General features: G+C 37.9%; 1 protein-coding gene across 1 annotated transcript in view; it reads right to left on the bottom strand.

Moving 5' to 3' along the window:
• Positions 1–18490, bottom strand: part of STK4 (serine/threonine kinase 4) — a 116135-nt gene that overhangs the window by 80793 nt on the left and 16852 nt on the right. Inside the window, exons 5-9 of the mRNA XM_072633698.1 lie at positions 18115–18279; positions 11972–12139; positions 10353–10490; positions 8346–8474; positions 4908–5094 (exon numbers count right to left, since the gene is read on the bottom strand). Of these exons, the coding sequence (XP_072489799.1) occupies positions 4908–5094; positions 8346–8474; positions 10353–10490; positions 11972–12139; positions 18115–18279 (787 nt within the window). The remainder of the gene's footprint in view (positions 1–4907; positions 5095–8345; positions 8475–10352; positions 10491–11971; positions 12140–18114; positions 18280–18490) is intronic.

Here is an 18490-nt window from a genome sequence, read left to right as displayed (position 1 = left end):
CTCCTGGCCCTAATTTCCTCTTCTGTAAAATACGAGAGTTGAAGTAGATGACTTTTAGAGTTCATTTCCATCACTGAAATCATAAGATGAGGTGGATGCTCGGATGTACAGACTATGCTCATACAATGGATGCTACTTTTATCAAGGAAAAGGAGTAAAAATCTGACTAGCAAGTTCATAGGAATCAGAATCTGCTCTAATTAACAAGTAGCCCCAAATAAAGAAAGTTTCTAGGTCTAAAAATAAGTTACTTTTCATAAATAATTGCATGAAAACTGAGAAAGGATGTAAATTCATAAGTCTATTCTAGCTCCTAACCTTCTACTGCTCTTTTGAATTTCATAAAGATATATGTCAGTTTAACTTTTTTACATGTCTGTACCAATCACCTGAATCTCTTACAGGATAGAGAGATTATGGAGTAGCAAGTGCACAGTACTTTGATAATTGTATAAACTTTAAAACTATGTCATGAAAATCCTTTCAAGGAAGTGGGATGATAAGAATAATCATTCACCATTTACCCAGCTCTTTAAATAAGAACACTTTCTTCATAAGGCCTTGTGAGTAGTATAAGTATTTTCAGATGAGGAAATTGAGATTCACCATTAACATGTGTCAGAGCCATAACTCAAACTCAAGGCTTTCTGACTCTCGCAGTCCAATACTCTTTCTTCTACATCATACTGTCACTCCCTTTAATCTGGGCAAAATTTAAGACATACATGATCAGTCTTGAAAAAATATTAATAATTCTTATTTATGTTGAATTTACAGCTTACCAAAAATTTTCTCACAGAATTCCTGAGAAGTAGCATGTAGTAGTGAAAAAAGTGCTAGACTGGGAAATCAGAGGAGCTGGGTGTGAATTCCAGTTTTGCTACTTAGTACCAAGATGACCCTTGGGCAGATTACAACCTCTCTGGGCCTGAGTTACTACATCTGTAAAATGAAGGAGCAGATGAGATGACCTCTAATGTCCTTCCAGTTGTAAATATTCGATTCTATAAATGTGTAATTTTTGAAGGGCAAGCATGTGAAAGGAAGATGGACTGAACTTAATGTTTGGTCCAAGGAGTCCTGGATAGAAGATAAAGGGAGGCAGATTTTAGTTCAGTTTAAACAAAAATTAACTAATGGGATCAGCTATCTCCTAAAGAATTACATTTCCCTTCAGTGGAAATGTACAAGCAGAGGCTGAATTTCCCAGAATTAGTGTAAAGTGAATTCATACTGAAGGCCAAGATAGCCTGAGATTCCTGCCAGTTCTAAGATTTCATGAGAATCAAAGAAATTAGAAACAGCACAGTAATGGTATTGTGGTGAAGGAAGTGTTAAAATACCAGTAGTCCTTCATGTCCTAATTACTTGCAAATGCTATAAACCTCTTTGTGAGCTGGAGAGAATATGATAACACACAAGGGAAGTAGTGTTACAACAACTCTCTTCAAACAACTGAAGTTAGAAAAAAAAAAATGGGCTGATGGTCAAGAATTCCTGTACTATGCAGCAAAGAAATCAGTATCTGATGAAGAGTGCTGAAATAAAGAAATTTCAACAGGATCTGTGCCTTTGGTTTCAATACAATGAAACTACATATCAACAAAAGCTGTCTTTTATTGGAGTCTATACTTTCTCTGAAACAACACACATACCTAACTTTTTCATCTTGAAACATTAACACTGACTCACCTAAAACATGCCTCAGTTGTCCTGAATTAGATGTGTTGTTTTGTTCCCAATTACTAGTTTTAAAGAGATTAATGTGGCAAAAGTTCTAAAGGGAAAAAAATTAGAGGAATACAAGAAAAACAGAAGTTATAATTAACGTCTTTAGAGAAATTCCGGTCTGGTGGAAGAAACGTATCCTTTGATTCTTTGAAAGATCTAATTTCACTGGTATGGGTACTCATTCCACCAAAATATGCCGAAATTCCTTCACATTTCTTAAGTTGCCATGGCTAAAAAGTTAATTATGTGTTGGAAGTGGCACAATAGATAGGGCAGCCAGACTTGGGGTCACAAAGACCTGAGTTTAAGTCCTATCTTCAAAATATTAGTTGTGTAACCTAGGGCAAGTCACTTACTCTCTCTGAGTCTCAGTTTCCTTATTTGTAAAATGAAGAGGCTGGACTCAATGGCCTCTAATTTCCCTTCCAGCTCTAAATCTTATGATCATGGTGAACATATTTTGCTAGTCTGGTCCTTGGATGGCAGACACACTGTCTATCACAGGACACTATTTAAAGCTTTTCCAGCTTGCTAAGATAGAAAGACTGGAGCTTGCCCTCTCTTGGCTTAGCCTTCAAGAACTCATGGTCATTTCTACACCATGAAGACGTAATGGAAAAAGACTACTGAAGCAAGCATATAACTTTAAAGTTACAGGAGATCAGTGGCAAATACCAAGTGTCATCATGCAGGACATAGACACTATGACTATGTGTGAGTCTGACAGAGAGGGGAGTAAGGGAATATGAAATGCAGTACATGTCTTGTTTATAACTAAAAAATAAACCAATGAACGAATAGTTTAGTGACTGAAACTTTGGTGGGAGTAGAATCCAAGAACCAATTAGAAATGGGGGAGGAGAGAGGTCCCTTTTCAAAAAGCTGTCACAGGAGGTAGTGAACTTTCTGTCACTTAAGGACTTCAAGTGGTGGCCAGAATCACTTATTGGGGATGGAATGGAGGGCTTGGCCAATTAGTTACAGGTCAAAATAGAAGCCCTATAATCCACATGATTCAAGAAAGTTAGAGAGAGGGGGAGGGAAAGAGGGGGAAAAAGGGGGAGAGATGGGGGGAGAGAGAAGAGAGAGAGAGAGAGAGAGAGAGAGAGAAGGAAGGAGGGAGGGAGAAAAAGAAAGAATGAATTTATTTACTTTTGTCTCTCTAAACTAATTTTAAAAACATATTTAGGTCATATTTAACCTTTCCAAATTCGTGTATCAAGGTTCTAATCTGTCATTCTGGATAGCCAAAGACTGTAAAAAAGATGACAGTGAGGCAGAAAGCAAGCTAGGACTTTCATAAAAAGGGACTGTCAATCTCTCTGTTGGAAGCAGCTCTAAACTGAAGTAGGGAAGGTAACACAGTGGAAGCAATCAGTTTGCCAGTTTTAGTTGGCTAAGACTAGTCTAGGCAAAGCAATGACAGTTGTTAAAATGACAAAAGATAGGAGAGTTGAAGGATTCCTAGCTGTTCTTGGCTTTATTTCTGTCTGTTCCCTTGGACAAATCATACACTGTTTCTTCTGTGAGATTAAATAGCAAACACCACAGCAGCTTTGGGAAGATCAATTATGCTTGGAAGGGTTTCTGAAAATCCTTGGAAGAAAAGTCTTAAGACAAACAAGGAAAAGCCTGTTTTCCATACTATTTAACTAGAATACAACAAAGACTGAATTAGTAGTCAGAAGACTAGGGTTCAGATCCTAGCTCCATCATTTAATTTGTCTTCCCAATATGTAAAATGAAGGATTTGTACTAGATTGTATGTACTATCATGCCATGTGGTAGAGAAAGGTCTTGCAATGCAAGACTGAGGTTTGAATCGGGGTGTGATACTTCTGAGCTCTGTAACCTAGGGCAAATCACTGAACCCCTCTGAGTTTCATCAATAAAATGAGGCTCATACTACTTAAACTACCAACTCACAGGACTGTTATAAGGAAAATGAAACCTTAAAGCTGTGTGTGTGTGTGTGTGTGTGTGTGTGTGTATGTGCATGTGTGTGTATGTGTGTGTTTGTGTGTTTTCTTTTTAGGTCTTAAGATCCTATGGCCCTGCAGTACCTTCAACTTATACCTATGTTATAAGGTATCTTCCTGAGCTGACCTTGTAGGATTCATCTAAACAAATTCCATGGCACAGTCATTTTCCTTCAAGCCAAACCATCCAATTCAACAAACATTTCATTATCAACTGAATTAAGGCTTGGGGGCAATTTGATTAAAGTTTTTAAACTGCAGATGTAGAGTAATTCTCTTAAAAAAACTATAAGCTCTATTTACACACCACTACTAGGAAAGAGATTTAGGATGGGATATCAAAAGTTCAGGGAAGCTTCTCACACTCTTGGGTGGATTTCCTGATGGAAATTATTTCATTTCCTCCTGGAACAAAATAAAATCATTGTCTTGGCATTGTTGTGGCCATAAAATATTTTGGGGTTTTTTTTAAAGACCATGTTCCTACAGTAATACCAAAGTTACATTATTTATTTGCAATAATATAAAAAGTTATATAAACTCTTGGTTTTATTACAGAGCTCCCTCTACTGGTCACAGATCATTATACACTTCGAAGAAAGCTCCATAATCTCAATATTGCCTTAGTGCAAAGGTTTTTTTATCTGGGGTTCACAATCTTGAAAAAAAAATTTTTGATAACTGCTTTGCAAGCCTATATATTTTATTGCATCCGCGTAAGAACATTACTCTGAGAAGGGGTTCACAGATTACCAAAGAGGCTGATAACACAAAAAGAACACAAAAGAACTCATGCACTAGTAAGAGGCAGCATGGCAGCAGGAAAAAATGACTGGGACTTCAGCGCCAGCCCTGCCACTTTCTTCGTGATCTCAGACAAGTCACCTCCCCTCTCTGGCCTTCAAGCACTTCTCTGTAAAATGTAGGGGCTGGCTAGACTATTTTTTCAGTTTTCTAGTTCCAACATTCCAAGGAAATAGAGAAGGAAGGATGTAAAAGCATTATCATTAGAGAAGTTAGAAGAGACTGGGGGAAGAAGCTAAGACTCAATATATTAGTAAGGCCCTCCCTACCCTTTTTTACCCTATGGGATGGAAAGAGAAGAGAAACAACCAGCAACATTTGATAAGGAGCAGATCTTCAGTGAAGCACTTGCACAGCTTGTTTCCTGAGTTGGTTTCTCTACCAATCACTTACTTTTCATAGTCCCTTCCTCCTCCTCCTCTTCAGTGTTTATCACCATTGTGCCCAACTGTGATGGTAAAGTATCATCATGTTCTATCATGGTATTGGCTCCATCACTCAGGGTACTGGCAGCTCGTACTGTGCCAGTCTCATCTCCAACAGCACGGACCATTGTGCCTGAATCAGTTTCATCCTCCTCCTGTAAGAGGGCAATGCACAGAAAGAAAAGATGAATCATAACTAAATTCTCACATCTGACTAACCAGGGCATACCATGCAAAAAGATGACAGTTAAAGGACTGTCTAACCTCCTGGGACTGGGAGCACAGTCATTTCATCTCATTCAGATGTGGTATCGTAAAATGAGTAAGGACTAACTGAGAACCAGAAAACTAGGCTTCTAGTCCCAACTCAATGCATCACCCCAGAGAAAGAAGTCTCTTCCCTTCTCTGGGCCTTAGAATCCTCACTAAAAAAAGAAGAGGTTGGATTATACTCTTCAAAAATTCATGATTTAGCTGGTGTGAGTATTCCTTCCATTTATACAGGCTACAAACCTTCTAAGGCTTGGTGGCTGGTCTCTGAAAGTTCCTGTGGCCATAACCCTTAGTACTCTACAGTCAACCCAGAGAAGTCTCTTGGACCTTAAATATGTTGGTCCCAGCATGACAGACACAGTTATTTCCTGGGCCTATATTAGAAGTGTTTTCAGCTTGGCAGGACCTGCTAAAGCTTATGCATAATGGATGGAGGACCTTCCAGGGCCCAGAGTCACCCCCATGCCCCAACGACTTGTAAGAGAAGATCTTTACTGTACGATGCTAAGTACAGTATGCAGCAGCAAAGTGGATAGAGCACTTGGTTTGGAGTCAGGAGGACCCAAGTTGAAATAGATATGAGGCCAGATCTCAGACACTTATTAGGTGTGTAAACCTGGACAAGTCATTTAACCTCTGTTTGCCTCAGTTTCATTATCTGTAAAATGAGGATAATAACAGCACCTACCTCCCAGAGTTGTTGTGAGGATCAAATAGTAATTATAAAGTACTGAGCAATGCCTTGCACACAGCACGGGCTATATAAATGTTAGCTAATATTATTGCTGTTATTATTATTGAGTAAAAGATAAAGAAACACCAAGTAGTTATTTCCTAAACAATAAACAGGCAAAATATAAAATTTATAAAATGTGTTTAATCACATGGGGACAGCAAAGTGTTGGAAGGCTATTTTAATAAATACCACTGAAAAATAAACAAACCTAGCTAAGTCATTTGGCCTATCTAGGCATTAGTTTCTTCATTTGTAAAATATCAGAGGGGAAAAATGATCTCTCAGGTTCATTTCAGCTCTAAATCTTCCACTGGTTACAGAGCACAGAATGTTAGTGCTAGAGAAGATCATCTCATTTTATGTATAGGGAAACTGAGGTCTAGAAGTGAGGTGGCTTTTTCACCTTGTGTCACATAGGTAACAAGGAGCAGAGTTACGATTCCATAGTGGCCCTGAAAGGCAAAAAAAGATATGACTTTTTGCACTTCAAATCTTCCTTTCACTAGGTCACAATAATAAGCAGGTCACTAAGCCACTGGGACACTGTCACAGAAAGTCTTTAAACATAGAACTGAATGACAAATAGTTGGGATAATAGCACAGAAGAGATTCACAATTTGAGTAAAGGTTGGACTAGACGGTTTTCAAGGTCCTTCCCAACTGTCAGTCCAGGAGGAGGGCTGGGCAAGATGGAGTACCCCAGAGGGGTATGGAGGGCCAGAGAAGGCAGTTTTCCAAATTGGTGCTGTGGATGGCCAAAGAGGTTTGACTGATATTATTCATTCAGGTACTAAGAAGTATATCAGAACAAGGAGAAACTCTCAGGACTGACGACATCTAGATCATAGATAGAGCTGGAAGGAAACTTGGACATCATCTGGTCTAACTCTCTCATTGTACAGATAAGGAAAACGATTTGCCCAGGACACAGGGGAAGTGTTAGGGCCATAACTTCAAATTAATTGAACCCAGATCCTCTGACTCCAGATGAAATGCTCTTTCCACTGCACATGATCAGCAAGGGAAGATTCAGGATCCTATAGTTTGGGTATTCACCATTATAGTCAGTTTACCTCAAAAGTTAAGCTCTTTAGACCTGCAGATTACCTAGCGTACCCTCTCCCATAAATACACACACACACGCACACGCACACGCACACGCACACGCACACGCACACGCACACACACACACACACACACACACACACACACACACCCCTTCTGAAGTGATTCCTGTCTCCTGCTAATTCTAAATATAATGTGGTAAACAGAGACTCAGTATAGACAGTCTGTCCTTGAAGACCTGGGGTTGGGGACCTGGGTTCCCATCCAATATCTGACAAACACCATCCAATGCCCCAAGTTCCTTTCTAAGACCAAGCTGCAGATAAGTTGTTGATCTGAATTCATGGACAGTTTCCACATTGAAAGTTCTCCCCCACTGAAGAAATCACAAATCTGAATCATTCCCTTTTCCCCACCAAATAAATGCATCTAAAGAATTCTGAACTGGGAGCCAGGAGACCTGACTCTTGTTAGGACTCTGCTACCAACCCAGGGAAAAACACTTCCCTTTTCCGGACCTTAGTTTCCTCCTGTTCTGGGAGTTGGACAAGATAGGAGGCACCTAAAGTACGAGCCAAGAATCCCTGGGGGTTTCCAAGATCCTTCCAGGTAGTTTGAAAGAGCAATATTAAGATTTTATTTGCCTATTAAAATACTCCTCTTTTCCCCAACTACACATTTGGGTAAGGCCAAATTTTCTTCATCTACTTCAATCGGAACAACATAATAAAACTGAATGAATGCAGAAGAAGATATGAAAATCTAGCTGTCTTCTATTATGTCAGACATTAAAGAGATATGCAAACATATGTAAAACAATACCATTCTTCTTATTAAATTTTTTTTGTTTTGGGAAGTAGTTATTTTTCATAAAAACATATTATCTATGTTAACATGTAATGGGCTTATTACTTTTAAATGAATAAATATTTTAAAATTTTATCAGTCTTCATTTCTAATTCAGTAAATCCTGAAAGATATAACTCATATAAATAAAGGCAATTTGGTGGTCTTCAATAATTTTTAAAAGGATAAGGGGATCTCGAGTCCAATAAGTTTGAGAGCCACTGAACTAGATGATCTCTAAGGTTGCCTCCTCTTCTATAATCTACGGTCCCTTTCTAGTTCTGCCATTGTGTGATAAGATAGGTAAATCAGAAGTGCCTCAGGGGACCAAGAAAAAAAAACAAAACCAGTCACAACTTTAAGAGAGATAGGCCAAGAAAGGCATGAGGCCAAACTGTGGCCTCAGACAAAGGAGAAGCCAGCTGCCAAAAGTCCCTCTCCCCTTCAGAGACAGATCTTAGAGGCCTGAGGCTCTCTGACACTCACAGAGTTGTCCTCCTCATCCTGATCCAGCTCTCGCTGCTGGGCTTCTTGGCGTTTCAGTTTGACATCCATGGCTTCATTAATCAAGTCCCGTAGGATGGACACTCCTTTGGCACTTTTAACAAATGGATGCTTGAAAAAAACAAGGGCAGCACACCATCAATATCATGCTATCAAGAGCACTTTAGCCCTGCATACCACACAGTCCAGGACTGTGGATAGGCACATCTACCAGAATGCCTCCCCTCCCCACATCTAAGCCATCTTTCAAGACCCAGGTTAAAGCCAATCTTCTTCAGGAGGATGCCTCCAGCTGATAAGCTCTTCCTTTCCTGAACTTCTATACACTTAGAATCAAAACTGCTCACCGAAGACTTAATGATATACTACCACCTTGGGATAGTACTGGGATGTGTTGCCATTCTGCGTGATTATTTAAGATTTCTTTGTGTATCTGGCAAAAGCCTTAGTCATAGAGTCTGGAGACCAAGATCACAAGTTCAGTTCTGCTACTGACGTACCTTGCATGACTTTGGTTCTAGTTATTTGCTTTCTCTGACCCTCAGTTTCCCCATATATATGAACTGTATGAAGACAGTACTTTGTAAACACTAAAGTCCTCCATAAATGTGAGCTCTTATTATTCTTGTCTCCTCAAAGTGACTGTCTGTTGGTTGAGTGTAAAACCCAAGTCTCATGCTACTATGAACGTCCTCCAAAGCCTAGCACAGTTACTAGACATAGTGACACCAGATCTTGAAAACAGAGATTCACCTTGGGGCTCATAAAATTAGCAATTATGTAATTATGGCAAGTCCCTTAACCCTATGTGAACCTCAGTGTCTTCATATTTACTTATTAGTAAAATGAGGATCACAGTACTGTTGTGAGGCAACTATGAAGTACTAGGTAAATGTGACTTCTTAGTACCAAGAATAGTAGTGGATGCACCATAAAATATTTCTCAACAAATGAATGGCAATGATATGGAAGACTGATAAACAATTCTTGAAATAAAAGTAACTGCATTTTACAAAAGAACTGCATGAGAAGGGCAAGTGGTTAGTAAAGAGAAAATTTCCTGTACATATACCATTAGACTATAAGCTCCTAATCTTTATATATCTAGTGATCAGCACATCTTCATGCATAAAGCAGATATTAAATAAATATTTGCTTAATTAAACTTAACTAGGAGTCAGGAGAGTTGGGTTCAGGTTGTACTCCAAGCTGGCCTATGATCCGTGGTATGTCCCTTCCTCTTTCTGGGTCTGTTTCTGCATGCAAAAAATGAGGGTCTGGATCTCAATAACTGAAAGGTCCTTTCTAGTTCTAACATTTTATGGCTTATAGAGTTATAAGAATTCACCCTTTTGTAAGCAAAAGTTATTTTATTCAACTTTATAATTAATTATGAAACATTTAGCAAATAAATGATTTTTATGTCAGCTCCCTTCCTTTCCAACTTGTAAGACATAGGCTAAAGGCAAGTAAAATCAACGTCACTTATGAGTCTACGATTAACTGTCATATGTCATAACTGTGTTATGTCCCACATACATAGTCACAAAAGAAGAAATGAGGCAGAGTGGTTCTGTGGGACAAGTATCAATTTCAAATCCTAGTTCTGCAATTACTATCTTACCCAGGTGATCACGGACAAATCCTAACCTCTCTGAGACTCAGTTTCCTCATCTGTAAAATGGGGATAATAATCCACATACTGGTATAAGGAAAGTATTTTGTGAACAAATTATGGTCCTCTTCAAAGATGATCTAAGAGAGAGCCCTTGGGAGGTGGTGGCTTGCCCATGGTCACCTGGCTAGTAAAGGCTACACCAGTCACTTCTTCCTTGATTATCACACCCCAAGTTTTTTCAAACATCACTCAGCTTCACTCAACCTCCTCGGCCTGAAGGTGCCTCTGCACTGCCAAAAGCAAATATCACACTTATCTCCATCATATGTTCCAGGCTGTCACCAGTGCCCCTGGCCAGAAGAGGTACTTACCTGAAGGAGCTGGGTAGCTGTGGCCCGGTGCTCAGGGCTCTTCACAAGACATTGTTTCACAAAATCAGCAAAGCTGTCAGACCAGAGCTCTGGCTTTCGGAAAGTGGGAGGGGGATTGGTGGGAATCATGAAGATGGCCTGAAACAAAGTGTTTTTCAAAGGGGGAAAAAGTGATACCTCATTAGAAATCTTACTAGGGAAGCTGATGAAAAAGAAATTTAAAACTGTAAGCAGAACCTAGGTATTCTGTATCTGTGCCTACTCTTGCACCTACAGAACATTATAAATACCAGGCATTTTTATAATGAATCATAGCAAGTAAGTGAATAAATGAAGAAAGACTTCCTTCTTTCCACAAATGTGCCCCACAAGATACTAATAAAACTATGAATATTTCAAAGCAGTAAGACTTTGGGGTCATTTCCCGAGTCTTTCTTATTCATGTTTTTCTAGCCCATCCAGGATTGTTTTTGGTTTATTTCAGATGTGCTGCCTCCTGGTAATCACTATTAGAGGCTGCTCAAAGTCAGAAGCCAATTCCAAAGGTTACAAATGTCCAGAAGAATCCCAGAGTACCTTCTTACCGTACTTCATTGGCCACCACTTACAGTGCCCACTGTCCATGGAGTAGTGGAGAAGAACTAAGCACTGGAATCTGGGTTCTAGTTTCAGCAGGACTAATAACTCACTGGGTGGCCTTAACTAGGTCACTTCCTTTTTTATTTTAGTTTTTCCACTTGTCAAACAAGAGGAGTTGCATTAAAATGCTTCTAAGGTGTCTTTCACTTCCAGAATTCTATTATTCTATAACCTTTGGCATTCACCAAAAATGCTAAGGGACTGCTTACATTTCAAGTCGGTTCCAATAACACATTCCTTAAAAAGAATTAATGAGATTAGCTGAACATTTTTAAACCAATCAGAAAGAGTTGAACAAAATCATGACACAGCATAGTCATGAAGCAATGGTGTTATATGCGGCAGTTAAATTCTTCAATGTCAAAAATAATAACCTTATCCTGTGAGTTTCCAGTAAAGGGAAAGTTACAACTTTTCTAAAATAAAACTTTTGGTAGAAATGATAAAAATTATTTAGTTTTAAATCAAATTTCCATGTAAGTGTAAACCTCCCCCCTCCCATCTCTCTCCTCTTCCATCCACTCACGTACAAAATACCAAACTATGATCACTTAGACACACAGATACACTGGGAAAAAATTCTCCCTAAAGGGAAACTGATTGGCACTAATTATTTCTTTGGTGTGCTGCTCAACAGTAAGAGTACAACGTATAAGAGATAGGTACCTAAAATATCAAAACCAATTTTTCAACATAAACCAGAGTTAGGCATCTGTGCTAGCTAAGAATCCAAAGCATTTGCCTCTCCTGGCCTCCTACCCACTTCCATCTAGCTTTAATATTCATCTGTAGTAACTCAATATGTGACTTGGAAAATTCACTTATCCACTCTAGGCAACAATGTCCTTCTGTCTAAAATGAAGGAATGGGATTAAATGTCCTTTAAGGTCTTTTACAGCTTTGATAATCTGGCTTCTGGTCCCTTCCAACTCTGACACTCATGACACTGAATCTCATTAGTTTTCCATCAATTTCCTCACCCTCATTGGATGGATATCAGCATATGGGGGTTTTCCTTCTGCCATTTCAATAGCAGTGATTCCCAATGACCAGATGTCTGCCACACAATTGTATCCAATTTCCTGGATCACTTCTGGAGCCATCCAGAATGGTGTTCCTATAACTGTATTCCGTTTTGCCATTGTATCCTAAATAGAAAGCAAAAGAAAAAAACCATGAAATAATAGAAGCAATAGCAGAAATGGAGTTATAAGCAGAAGAATGAGGTTTTTTTTCCCTGTCTGAACTTTTATTTAAAAAAAAAAATTCACTCAATAGCTCTGGCTGAACTGTAAATCTTTCTCATCCAATCTGAACTCGCTCATCTGATCTCATAGCACTCTACACTCCTTTTAAATACTTATTTGATTCTAATTGGAATTATATTTATCTGTGTCCATGACTAACCAATTTTCTAAGATTGGTATGGGTAGTAGAAAGCAGACCCAGCCTAGACATTATAAGGTTTGTCATTAAGTTACTGTGGTGATATATTACTCATTCTTTATCTAATTTATTTGAAATTTGTTTTTAGCATTCATTTTTTAAAATTTTGAGTTCCAAATGCTCTCTATGATAACCAAATACCACCTTGTTCTGCCATTCCCTAATAGATGGGTATCCTCTCAATTTCCAATTCTTTGTCACCACAAAAAGAGTTGCTATAAATATTTTATACATACAGCTCCTTTTCCCTTTTCTTTGATCTCGTTGGGACATCTAACAGTACCACTGCTAGGTCAAAGGGCTATGTACAGTTTTATAACCCTTTGGGCACAGTTCCACAGTTCGGGCACATGGTTGAACAAGGACACAACTCCATCAATAACGTACCTATTTTCCACATGCCCTCTAGCATGTCATTTTCTTTTTCTGTCATATTAGCCAATCTGAAAGCTACGAGGTGGTACCTCAGACTTATCTCAATTTGCATTTCTCTAATCAGGAGTGATTTAGAGCAAATGACTATTGATAGTTTTGATTTCTTCTGAAAACTGCCTGTTCATATCCTTTGGTCATTATCAATAGGGGTATTGGCTTTTATTTTTATAAATTTGGTTCAGTTCCCTTTATATTTGAAATTATATTACTATAGTCATTAACTACTATGTATTATGTCCTAGATCGAACCCATGATTCACCATTCTATTTCTTAGCCAGCACCAAATTGTTTTGACACTTTGTAAGAGTTTGTTATCTAGCACTGCTAGGCTAGCCAACTTCCTTTATTTTTATCATTGATTCCCTTGATGTTCTTGTCCATTTGTTCTTCCACATAAATTCTGCTATTATTTTTCCTAGCTCAATAAAATAATTCTTTAGTAGTCTGACTGGTATGACACTGAATAATTTAGGTAGAATTGTTATTTTTAATATATTGGCTTGGTCTACCCATGACCAATTGTTCATGATCTGTCTTTATTTGTATGAAAAGTGCTCTATAAAAACCTAGAAAGACTTAGATGAACTGATGCAAAGTGAAATGAGCACAACTAAGAGAACACTGTACACAGTAACAGCCACATTGTGTGATGATCAGCTATGACTGACTTAGCTCTTCTCAGCAACACAACGATCCAAGACAATTCCAAAAGACTCAAGATGGAAAATGCTATCCACATCCAGAGAAAGAACTGATGGAGTACAAATGCAGATCAAAGCATACCATTTTCACTTTATTTTTTTCATGTTTTTTTCCATTTGCAAACTTTAAGTGCTTTACAAACTGTTTCTTCTTTCACAATGACTAATGTGGTAATAAGTTTGACATGATTGCACATATATTTTGAATTTGAAATTTTATAAAAAATGAATGTTAAAAATTATTTTATACATAACTAGAAAAAATAAAGCAATATATACACATAGAAAAAGGGTTCTCTAATTTTGTTCATATACTCCGTGTCTGTCTCAGTAAATAGAGTCCCAAGTATTTTATCTTGTCTACGTTGTCATTATTGTCCATTTATTTTAAATGGAAATTATCTCTTGCTGCTGGGTTTTGTTGGTAGCATATAAAACTGCTGATGATTTAAGTGGCTTTATTTTATATTCTGCAACTCTGCTGAAGTTGTTAATTGTTTCAACTAGTTTTTAAATTGATTCTCTAGGGGTTCTCTAAGTATCCCATCAGACTATCTGCAAAGAGTGAGAGTTTTGTTTTCTCACTATTTTCTTTCAATTTCTTTTTCTTGTCTTATTGCTATAGCCAGCACTTCTAGTACAATACTGAATAATAACAGACATTCTTGACTCACCCCTGATCTTACTGGGAAGGATTCAAAGTTATCCTCATTACATTAATGCTTGCTCTTAGCGTTAGATAGATACAACTTCTCATTTCAAGAAAGGCTTCATTTATTCCTTTGCTTTCTAATGTTTTTAATAGGAATGGCTGTTGTATTTTGTCAAAAGCTTTGTCTGCATCTATTGAGATAATTACATAGTTTTTGTTGTTTTTGTTATTGATCTGGTCAATTACACTGATAGTTTTCCTATTACTGAACTAGCCCTGAAGTCCTAGTATAAAACCCACCTAGTCACAGAGTATGATCTTTGTTGTACACTGCTGTAAGGTCCTTGTTATAGTATTTTATTTTAAAATTTTGCATCAATATTCATTAGGGAAATTGATTTACAACTACCTTCCTATTTTGGCTCTCCCTGGGTTAGGCATCAAAAACCATATTTATGCTATAAAAGGAATTTGGTAGGACTCTTTTACCTATTTTTTCAAATAGCATTTACAGTGTTGGGATTAATCATTCCTTAGATGTTTAGTAGCACTCACTTGTAAATTCATCTGGTCTTGGGGATTTTTTCTTAAGAGCCTTATTTATTTTTTTTAAAGTTTTTTTAAAAATTATTTTATTTCTTTTCTGTGTTCTACAATCACTTCCATAAATCTTAGATTTTTTTCTCCTCCCTCCCTCTCTTTCCCCCTTCTCTCCCCAAGAAGGCGTGTAATTTTATATAGGTTCTACACATACATTCCTATTAAATGCATATTCACTTTAGTCATGTTGCATAGAAGAATTAAAATGGGAGAAACCATAAAACAAAACAAAACAAAACAAAACATAACATAACACAAAAGAAAATGGTCTGCTTCATTCTGCAATCCAATTTCATAGTTCTTTCTCTGGATGTGGAAGGTGCTTTGCCTCAAGAGTCCACTGGGAATTTTTTAGGTCCTTACATTGCCATAAAGGACTAAGTCTACCAGAAAAATTCTTCACACACTGTGGTTGCTGCTGTGTACAAAGTTCTCCTGGTTCTGCTCCTTTCACTCAGCATCAGCTCATATAAGTCTTTCCAGGCCTCTCTGAAGTCTTTCTGTTCATCATTTCTTATATATAGCACAACAGTATTCCGTTACCCTCATATACCGCAACCTGTTCAGCCATTTCCCAACTGATGGCAACCCCTTGATTTTCAGTTTTTGGCCACCACAAAGAAAGCTGCTATAAATATTTTTTGTATATGTGGGACCCTTTCCCATTTTTATGTGTGTGTTTGTCCTTCGTTGCCGAAGAAGATCATGCCATCAGAGAAATGATGACAGGACTTGTACTTGACTTTGTTTTGAGTGAGGCAGGGCCGTGCAGGTCACCAGCCTCACTTTTCCTCCAGAGCCATCTGAATCCAGCGACCAGATATTCATCAGGATGACTGGAGAAAGCCCAGGAGATGAGGCAATTGGGGTTAAGTGACTTGCCTAAGGTCACATAGCTAGTGAGTGTCAAGTGTCTGAGGTGAGATTTGAACTTAGGTCCTCCTGACTCCTGCATTGGTGCTCTATCCACTGCACCACCTAGTGCCCTCCCATTTTTATGATCTCTTCGGGATACAGTCCTAGAAGTGATATTGCTGGGTCAAAGGGTATGCACATTTTTGTAGCCCTTTGGGTATAGTTCCAAATTGCTCTCCAGAATGGCTGGATCAGCTCACAGCTCCACCAACAATGAATTAGTGTTCCCATTTTCCCCAACATTTATCATCTTCCTGTTTTGTCATGTTAGCCAATCTGATAGGTGTGATGTGGTACCTCAGAGTTGTTTTGATTTGTATCTCTCTAATCAATAGTGATTTACAGCATTTTTTCATATGACAATAGAGAGCTTTAATTTCTTTCTCTGAAAAATGCCTCTTCATATTCTTTGACCACTTATCAATTGGGGAATGATTTGTATTCTTGTAAATTTGACTCAGTTTTAAGAGGTTTATTTATGGCTTATTTAATTTGTTTTTCTAAGACGTGACTAAGCATTTTATTTTTTCTTCTGTTAATCTGGGCAATTTATATTTCTGTAAATATTCATTTTCTCCACTTAGAGTGTCACTTTTCCTGGCATATAATTAAACAAAATAATTTTTAATAATTACTTCAATTTCATCTTTATTGGTGGGCAGTTTTCCTGGATAATTTCTTGAAATATGATTTTTTTATCATACTCTTCAGGTAGTCCAATAATTCTTAAAATTATTTCTCCTCAATCTATTTTCCAAGTCAGTTATTTTTCCAAAGAGATATTTCACATTTTCCCCCATTTTTCCATTCTTCTGACTTTGATTTATTGTTTCTTGATGTGTCATGGAGGCATTAGCTTCCATTTGCCCAATTTTTATTTTTAAGGAATTATTTTCTTCAGTGAACTTCTGTACTTCCTTTTCCATTTGGCCAATTTTGCTTTTTTAGGAATTTTCATCAGTGAAGTTTCATACCTCTTTTACCATTTGGTCAATTCTGTTTTTTAAAGAGTTATTTTCTTAAATATTTTTTTGTCCCTCTTTTGCAAGCTTCTAATTGACTTTTCATAACTTTCTTGTATTGCTCTCTTTTCCCAATTTTTCCTCTACCATTCATATTTGATTTTTAAAATGATTTTAATTTTAGCTCTTCTAAGAATTCGTTGGGCTTATGTCCAATTTTTTTCCCCTTTGTTTGTAGCTGTCTTGACATCATTATCCTCTTTTGGATTTGTGTTGATCTTCCCTGTCACTATAGTAACTTTTTTGGTCAAGTTCTTTATGTTAAACTTTTTGACCTTAAGTCAGGCACTAGAGAAAGAGGAATTAGAAAGGTGTAGGAGAAGGGGCTGAAAGCCTACTCCTGGAACATACAGTACAAGAGTGAAGAGGGATTAGGTGAACTGTTCGTTTTTTGTGCTACTCTTTTCAGGACTAGTTCTGAGTTTTGGAAGTTTGGAAGTTTTTTGCGCTTTCAAAGTAGTGTGATGCACGGAGAGGTGTGGTCACTGCTCATCTGTTCTATACTCTGGCCTTTATTCAGGAGACGTCCCTGATCTCTCGCAGCCACAAGCACTATTGCCCCTCAGGGCCCATATTCCCTTGTAACATTCCCTTCCTCTCTGCCCTGGAGCTGTGACCCAGAAGTGGATACAGGCAATAGAGTCGTCAAACAGCACTTGTCCTTCACCCAGTGCTAACACAGGGGTCCCCTGTAATTTCTTTCTGACCAGTTTCCTTACCCCCTTACTGTCTCTGGTTTATAAGTTCTTGAAGCTACTGCTGCTGTCGCCACCTCCAAGGACCATAGCTGGTGTTGCCACCACAGGGAGAAGTACTAGGTCAGCCCCCACCCCAGTCTCACAGACCTTTCCTTCAGACTTCAAGACAACTGATAAGTTGTCTTGGGCTGGAAAAATATCTCACCCGAATCTTCTGTTGGCTCTGCCACTCCAGAATTCAACCACAGGCATTAGTTTAAATTGTTTGGAGGGAAATGTGGGAAGAGCTTGGCTGTTAAGTGCTTCTTCTCCACCACTACCATTCCTCTCTTATTCATTCTGGAAGAGCCCAGTTCAATGACTGCTTATTGCAAACTTTCACTGACATCTTCCAGTCATTAACAATCATTTCTATCTGATCTGAGCCCTTTCAGAAGCTTTCTCATTTTAATACTGTTTTATAATTATCTGTGTTGGTGTCTTTTTCCTTACTAGACTTTAATCCACATAAGGCCAAGAACCGTAACTTATCTAAAATCTACATCCCCTCCTATGCCTGGCTAGCACATCTAGAGAGTGTATACTTGATAAATAGTTGCTATACTATAGTTGTAGAGATAAGGGCTTTCAAAACAAATAATTTCTATACTCACTGTAAGTTGACCTGCTACTCCAAAATCTGCAAGCTTTGCATGTCCTTCTGTATTTAGCAAGATATTTCCAGCTTTAATATCTCGGTGTATTTTTCTCATAAAATGAAGGTATTCTAGTCCTTTAAGAGTTGATTGTAATATTGTAGCTATTTCATCTTCTGTCAACTATGAAAAAATGAAAATAAAAAAATTTAAATACAGTACTACAGTATAGTCTTAGTACATGAAGAAAGAGAAGAAAAACGAGATTAAAGTCAGTATGATAACTAAAGTATTATCCATTAATATTGGTCCTTGGTTACAGGAGCACAGACTCAGAGCTAGAAGGAACCTTAAAAATCATCTAGGCCAACTCCCACTAGTTAGAGATGAGGAA

This window comes from Notamacropus eugenii, chromosome 1 (genome assembly GCF_028372415.1).
Source record: "Notamacropus eugenii isolate mMacEug1 chromosome 1, mMacEug1.pri_v2, whole genome shotgun sequence".
Lineage (NCBI taxonomy): Eukaryota > Metazoa > Chordata > Mammalia > Diprotodontia > Macropodidae > Notamacropus > Notamacropus eugenii.
Note: the sequence above shows the minus strand (reverse complement) of the source record. Positions and strands in the feature narration are given on the sequence as shown.